Genomic DNA, 8292 nt, shown 5'->3' with positions numbered 1-8292 from the left:
GTGGGGCGGCCTGGTGCTCCCGGTGGTGGCTTAGCCGAGCTTGCCGACCTCCCTCCTGCCGCGCCGGCACAGGTGAGAAATCCCGAGTCCCCTCCCTCCCTCCCTCCGGACCTATTATCTCGCCTTGGAGATGCTGATGCGCTCAAACAAAACAAATGCGATCTCCGTTTTTTAGTTATTCTCAGGCCTGTCGCCAGGCCAAAGCGCGCACGGAGACCTCTCCCGCCCCCTGAGCAGACCTGCCAAGGCGAGACCACTGGGAAGGATGCAAGAGCCTCAAAGAAAAAAATTCTTAGGGTTCAGAGATGTTACTTAAAATAATAGGTTTATGTCTGTCCTTGATAGCAGGAGGGACTTAGCAATTTAACGCTTCTTTATATGTGTTAAAATGGCTGCTTTAGGGACGATAACGATAGTAATCACAGTTAGGAGCCAGGTGTTTTGTATATGCTACCTGCAATTTTAACAGCTCTGCAAGATAAAGGCTGTGGCCACCTTCTGTTTTACAGCGGAGGATACACCCCCAGAGGGGATATAGGGCTGGTGATAACTGTCAGAGCTGAAGTTTGCATCCTTTATCTTTCTGGAGGCGAAGGCCAGGCTTCTTCTCTGAGTATGTATGACTAACCCCCCAATTAGTGGCTTTTTTGTTACTAGACCCCTCCCTTTAATATTGCCACCTAGGACTGATCTCATACTGTGCTTTTATCATGATAGTAAAGCAGTGACAAAGGAAATGAGGTAGAAATTTGACATGTAAATTTTCTTTTTTTAAATATATTTTTATTGATTTCAGAGGGAGAGAGAATCATTGACAGGCTCTGCACGCCCCGCCCCCTACTGGGGCTCCAGTGGCAACTCTGGCATGTGCCCTGACCAGGAATGCAATCATGACCTCCTATTTCATAGGTCCACGCTCAACCACTGAGCAACACTTTGGGCGATTATACACTTTCTTAAAGTTATCAGGAAAGCTAGAGTAAGGTTGAGTAATTCTGCTGGAAACAAAGGGTTATTGTGTTAGCTTTCTTTGGGAGAGATCATTTTGACCATAGACCTTGTCTGCCTTTCAAAAAGTTATTTCATAAAACTCCCTTTTCCATTTGAAATAATAATAACTCTCTTACTTTGTCCACATAGTTCAAAATGGCAAGGAAATAGAACCATAGAGCTAGTTGGAGTGGGAAGATTTTCAGTTTGGTGTGAACATACAGCAAGCAAGCCTCATGTTCACTTCAGTTGCCTGGCTGCCGGCCGCCATCTTGGCTGGCAGTTAATTTGCATATTGCCCTGATTAGCCAATGGGAAGGGTAGCGAAGTTACGGCTAATTACCATGTTTCTCTTTTATTAGATAGGATAGGGAAATGAGGAAGTCATGTTGCAGTAAATGATTTCATGGTTCTAAATGGGACATTAATGTCAAATTTGAACAAAATTAAATCAGGCTCAGCCTTATAGTAATGCCTGGAATGGCAATTTACAAGAAAAACCATTGTGGATTAAATGTTTGAAGGAAGGGTTATGTGGGTCACTAGTGTCTAGCTATAGATGATATCAAAGGAGAATTGAACTATTCCTTGTTTCTAAACAGTGGTAAAAGTGAACAAACAATGGCCAGTAATCACAAACCTCCAGCAGCAGCTCGCCCTGTTTCACGAGGTGGAATTGGGTTGACAGGAAGGCCTCCTTCTGGAATCCGACCCCCGTCAGGAAATATTCGAGTGGCAACTGGAGTAAGTTTAAAACAAATCTATTGAATTCCTGTGCATATATCTTGGTAAAGTTGGAAAGCCTGTCTATAATAATAAATTCTTCTTTGCTCTTTCTTTACTTTATGAACAGACTATATGTTTGATTTTTGAAAATGTTGAGAAGTATAAATGTGGGACAATGTCTGAAAGACACTGTAGAGAGAAGAGGCATGCTCATGCTGATATTCAAATGTATTTTACAACTACAACTATTCAAATGGTGTAATGTATTGGTGTCAAAATCAAATGAAATGGATAGACCAGAGACAGAATCAAGACATGTAAGAATTTAATTAATGACTAAGGTGGCATTTCAAATTAATTGAAAAAGCATGGAGTATTCAGTAGTGCATTCAAATGACTAAAAACCATTTGTTTTTAAAAAATTGATCCCTTCCTCACTCAAAATTCTAGATATGTTAGAAACTTTATATTTAAAAATAGGGAAGTCATAAATGTACTAGAAGAAAATATAGGCAAGTATTTCATATAAACTTAGTATGGGCTAGGACTTCGTAAAATGACACAAATACAGAAAAAGAGGGTATTTTTATATTTTAATTTACCACATTGAAAACACTATGAATACCTAAAACAAAAATGACAAACTGGTAAAGGAATATTTGCAATATATATGTCATACATAGAGTGCAGAATATTTAAGAGCTCTTTCTGTATTAAAGTTATAAACCAATCTAAATTCAATGAGATTTCTTCTATTCTTTAGAGTTTGGCTTCATAGGAATAGGATATATAGGACAGAGTTAAAAGTGGTTTCAGGAACAAGAAATTAATTTTTAAGGTTAAGAAATAATTGAACATAACAGACTGAAAGAGTGTGTGTGTGTGTGTGTGTGTGTGTACGCGCACTCGTGCATAGGGGGATATCATTATAAAACTAAAATTTATCTAAAACTAAAAAACAAAAATAAGAAAGTACAATAGTTTAATATAAAAATATATTATAAATAATAAGTAAAACAATGTTCTGGTTGCCACAGCAGTCTAGAAACGAACTCTAACAAATATTAAGAGCTTATATGGAAGATAGAGAGTGTCATAAATAAGTGAATCAGTAAGAGAAAAATATATTAGAACAAAATGGATTAACTTTATAAACTGATAATTCTAAGCAGAATAATATCCTATAAAGGTAATTATTACATTTTCATTATAATTATAATAGTGAAATTTGAATATAACCTAAATGGGTTTACAACAGATGAATCATAAAAAATTATGTCTATCCCTATCATAAACTATTAGGTACCCATTAAAATTTTTTTAAAGCACGTTTTAGAAAATAATATATAATACAGTATTAAATTGAAAAAAAACACAAGTGTGATATAATTTAATATAAAATTATATGTACACAGAAAGATGTGAATACACCAAAATATTCATGGTAATTTATCTGATGTTTACAACAAATGGTTTTATTACCTCATGAGGTACATATAGCTTGGACTATAGAGATGATGTTGGGTCCTATGCTTAATTCACAACAAAAGCAATATTTTGGGGAGGGAATAATTTTGTTGAAATCAGTGTGTGTTCTTTTACATTTTTGAGATTTTTCTAGAGTTTCAGGTAATATCATCATCAATTTGTACTGAAATGATTTTTCTAAAGTCATATGTAATACTGAGTTAGGATATCTTTTTTATTCTAGTAAGAATTTATGCTTGTTAATTAAATATTTATAAAAGGAATCTGACATTTATTGGCCACCTAATATTTGCCAGGTGCTTTACCTATTTAATGTTTGCAGTTTTTAAAAGAGTAATGGTCATTGTAAAATATAGAAACAACAAGTGTCAGAGTTTCCTCCTACCCCAGGTATGATCATTGCCAACAGTGTGATTGATGTGTATCCTTCCAGACTTTTTCTATATTTACAAACACTGACACATATGCATATATAATTGATGGTTTCAGCATTTTTCAAAATGAAGATGATAATATATACATTCTTGTCTTTTACTTTCAGTAATATATAATAAATATATCAGTAACATACCATAAATATATTTCCATTAGATATAGGATGGAGTAGGATAATTCCAAAGGAGATTGCGGTAGGAGCAGAGGGGACAAGGAAAGGAAGTCTAATGTCCCAAAGAAGATGGAATCAAGAGGGTAAGTCAGAATAGAGATTAATCTTAAACAAGGGCGAGTACTCCAAACATGATGGATTTCAGGTCCTAATTTTTTCAGATGAGTAGGAAATTGAGTCATCTGCTGAGAGTGACAGAAACAGAGTGTAGATAGGAAAATGGCTAAGGGTTGGAATCATTTAGGAGAAAAGTCGCTTATCAAGGATAAATGAAATTTTCTGAGATGAGGGTACAGCTAAGTGTTGGTGACTGTTACTTTGCAGTATTCAGTCTATAGTTACGATTTCTACCGGCCATGTTCAGTAGTCTAGGTGGGATGTAGAGGGGAATTTCTGATTTTGCCAGATTAGTTGAGGAAAGTTCAAAGATAGGAAATAATTGATAGTGCTTATAAGACAGTAGTTTAGTGTAGAGAAGTGAAGGTCATTAATGGCTTTTTCGATGGGGATTTCAATGGACATTTCAGTGTTCATCTTATCTGAATTCCCAACAGTAATGGCCAGGCTGATAATTCCTGCTTTCTCTTGGGATCTCTGACGCATACTCTGAGTTTTTCTATTTGTTTTCTTGGCCTTCATTTTTAGTCTCTTATACCATCTCTTCAGGTAGAGTCTTGAACACTCTTTTTCTCCATTTTCTCTCTCTAGATCAATTTCTTTAAAACTCTTTTGAACATGACCTATAACAGGACATACATTTTACATCCTTACAGACCAGAACAAATATATGTGTAAATTTATATAAATATAACTGAAACAATTAATTAAATATTTATAAAAGGAATCTGACATTTATTGGCCACCTAATATTTGCCAGGTGCTTTACCTATTTAATGTTTGCAGTTTTTAAAAGAGTAATGGTCATTGTAAAATATAGAAACAACAAGTGTCAGAGTTTCCTCCTACCCCAGGTATGATCATTGCCAACAGTGTGATTGATGTGTATCCTTCCAGACTTTTTCTATATTTACAAACACTGACACATATGCATATATAATTGATGGTTTCAGCATTTTTCAAAATGAAGATGATAATATATACATTCTTGTCTTTTACTTTCAGTAATATATAATAAATATATCAGTAACATACCATAAATATATTTCCATTGAATACATGTATATCTATTTCATTTTTAAAATGTTTAATTATTTATTGTTTAAATCCTCATCTGAGGATAGTTTTTCCATTGATTTCTAGAGAGAGAGGGCAAGGGAGGGAGGAGGAGCTCATCTGAGGATAGTTTTTCCATTGATTTCTAGAGAGGACAAGGGAGGGAGGAGGAGGAGGAGAGAGAGAGAGAGAAACACTGCTGTGAGAAAGATGCTTAGATTGGTTGGCTCCCGACCAGGGCCCTACCAGAAAGGGAACCTGCAGCCAAGGTACATGTGCTTGACTGGGAATTGAACCCATGACCCGTGGGTGCATGGGCCAATGCTCTAACCACTGAGAAAAACTGGTCAGGGCTCTTTCCTTTTTTAAACGTGTGCAGTTTTAATTTATACTTTCTTTATATTTTCATCTGGATAATTTTTTAAAATTTGCATAGTTATTTGAGTAACTGTCACAATTATGCTCACATAGAGCTGAAGAGGAAATTATTTAGAAGAATTACCCAGGGAGAGATTTAGCATTCTCTCACAAGGATCATTCAGAATAAGCCTGAATTAATTTCATTTGAATTTGTTGACAGTGTTCTTGTGTCCAACCTATTTCTTCTGGAATGTGTCACTGTTATTAATAGTAATAGAGTTACAGTGCTTTTCTAGTTTATTAAAAGTGAAATCTTGTTTGTTATTTAGATATCACCTGGAACTGCAAGACCAGGGTCCCGTGGTGGCCTCATAGGGACAGGAGGAGTTCTGTCTTCTCAGATTAAAGTTGCAGATCGTCCAGTAACACAACAAGGTTTGAGTGGAATGAAAACTGGGATTAAAGGTATCTATTTTAAGAAGATGAGTACATTTTGTATAAGAAATATTGTAGTACCATATCACTAGATCAGAATTACAGAGTGAAAGAGGCAGTTTTACTCAGTCCTTATTCAGTGATTCACAAAATAAGAGAATAACATTATGAGCTGGAGAGTTATCCTATGGGCCTAAGCCTTCAGTTGGACATGCCCTGAGGGCTCCTGGTCTGGGAGAGGGCGCAGGCCGGGCTGAGGAATCTACCCCCCCACCCCAGTGCACGAATTTTGTGCACTGGGCCTCTAGTTTACATATGTGAGGTATTTTGATCTTCATTTCTAAAATGGAGGTTTGCTACAAATTCAAGAAATTTGAAATAAATTGAAGAAAAGCTTAAGAATGAAAATTAGATTTCTATTACTCTATGAAAATATTCTGAAATACTTTTTTATTGTTTCTATATCAAAATTACATTATTAAGATATTTGTGTATGAGAAGTGAGTCAGGATGTGTTACTTTTCTAATAATTAATACTGCATTATAATATGTAAGAAAATGAGGCTACTGTAGATTTATAGCCATCTCTCTATGCTTTTCTGTATGTGTTTAGAAAGCCATAACCAAAAGAAGCAAAAAAAATAAATAAAATAAAATAAAGGCTTAACAATACACTGTATGTTATGATTCAAACAATTGGTCTGCATGTATATACACACACACACACACATATATATATGTAAATATATATATATCAAAGCATGGTGAATTGTTTTATTTTCTATATTTGTGGCAAAGGACTTACCAGGAATGAAGATATTTTACTGGTACAAAATTAACTATAAGATATCATGATACCCTTTACAATATAGTATGTCATGCCTTTCAGGAGACTTCATTTTCTTACTTGTATTATAACAAACTTAGCTCACGAAATATTAAAAACCAATAGATTATTTAGAAATGCTTGGTTAATCAATACTGTGAAAAAATGAGTCAAAATTATGTAGTTGTTTAGTCTTTAAAACTCTATTCATGGAAATGTTTTGGTGTTTAATATTACTTATTAAACATTAAAGGTAGAAACTGAAATTCTATAAAGAATTCAGTAAAGAAAGGTAAGGAAGGGTGGGTGGATGGGAAGAGATCAACCAAAGAACTTGTATACATGTATACATAACCCATGGGCACAGACAATAGTGTGGTGAAGACCTATGGGTGCGGAGTGGGGGGCGAGCTAGAAGAGGTCAGTGGGGGGAAATAAGGGGACATATGTAATACTTTCAACAATAAAGATTAAAAAATAATTTAATAAGTATTTATACTTTATTAATTTATCCTTCAAAACAGGACCAATATTATTTTGTCAGTTTCTACCAATATACTGCAAAGCCTTGTGTAAACGTTTTTATTGTTACCGCTATCTGTTGTGATTTTGTTCTGACCTATTCTAGTGCTCCATTTCCCATTCTAATAAGACATTCTCTTCCTCTCCTCCACTTAGACCTCCCTAGCCTTACACCTCACACCTTGTAGGGCACTTCATCTGTCTCAAGATTTGGGACATTACCTAGGAGTACTTTCGTAGTCCTACTGAAATATAAGATCATGTGTATAAAAAAGTCTCTGAGACAAATTATGAAAAATCATCATCTCCTACTTGCATTGAGAAATTCAGTCTAAATCTGCACTGTCCATTATGCTAGCCAATAACTACATGTAGCTACTTAAATGTAAATTAATTAAAATTAAGTAAAATAAAACTTCAGTTTCCCAATAGCACCAGCCACATTTCAAGTGCTGGTAATCCCATGCAATTCATTTATTGGACAGCACTGATATAGAATATTTTCATTATTGCGTACAGTTCTCTTTGATAGCCCTTTTCTAGACTCTCTTAGAACCAGTTTCCATTCAGTCAACCTGTGTCTTAAGCCCATTTTTGTGGGCTTAACTCAAGCTTCTATTATATCATAATGGTAAGATATTAGTTCTCTTTTCCAGTTCGGTGATTCTTCTTGATTATCAGATTTATTGGTGTATTCATGAGAACTGTCAGACTTGTGTAGTATAATTCTGTTTGTGCTTTTGATTTGCTATTTTGGTGGCATTTCCAAACTGAATACTAATGCTTAAAAACATTTTTTTTTAGGTCCCCAGAGGCAAATTTTAGACAAATCTTACTATCTTGGGCTTCTTCGGTATGTTAAATAAATGTGTTTTTTTCTAAGCATTACATGAAGTTTTAACTGTTGTACTTATTAAGATAATTAGGTATATGTTGATTTATATGAATGATTTTATGTTCTAACATAATTTTTGGATAATTTGGCTATATTACAAAATACATACGTAATGCAATTAGGCTGAGATTTTAAATTTTATATATTTGCATGTAAGCTATATCTTTCAAGTTCACTTTTAAAATATCTAATGATAAAAATAACCTTTTATGCTTCTTTCACTACTTGTTCTGAAATACTATTGAAATGTCACCAGTTACATCTAACAAG

At 34.6% G+C, this 8292-nt stretch overlaps 1 protein-coding gene across 2 annotated transcripts in view; it reads left to right on the top strand.

The window, feature by feature from the left end:
• Positions 1-8292, top strand: part of IFT74 (intraflagellar transport 74) — an 85594-nt gene continuing 77302 nt past the window's right edge. Inside the window, exons 1-5 of one of the 2 annotated variants that reach the window (XM_014532291.1) lie at positions 7-72; positions 510-613; positions 1593-1734; positions 5674-5809; positions 7932-7980. In XM_014532291.1, coding sequence (XP_014387777.1) covers positions 1612-1734; positions 5674-5809; positions 7932-7980 — 308 coding nt within the window. In that variant the 5' untranslated portion in view covers positions 7-72; positions 510-613; positions 1593-1611. Of the gene's footprint in view, positions 73-509; positions 614-1592; positions 1735-5673; positions 5810-7931; positions 7981-8292 lie in introns of both variants that reach the window. The other variant, XM_014532292.1, reaches the window with a different exon arrangement.

The sequence above is a fragment of the Myotis brandtii genome, unplaced genomic scaffold (genome assembly GCF_000412655.1).
Source record: "Myotis brandtii unplaced genomic scaffold, ASM41265v1 scaffold871, whole genome shotgun sequence".
In the NCBI taxonomy this organism is placed as follows: domain Eukaryota; kingdom Metazoa; phylum Chordata; class Mammalia; order Chiroptera; family Vespertilionidae; genus Myotis; species Myotis brandtii.
Note: the sequence above shows the minus strand (reverse complement) of the source record. Positions and strands in the feature narration are given on the sequence as shown.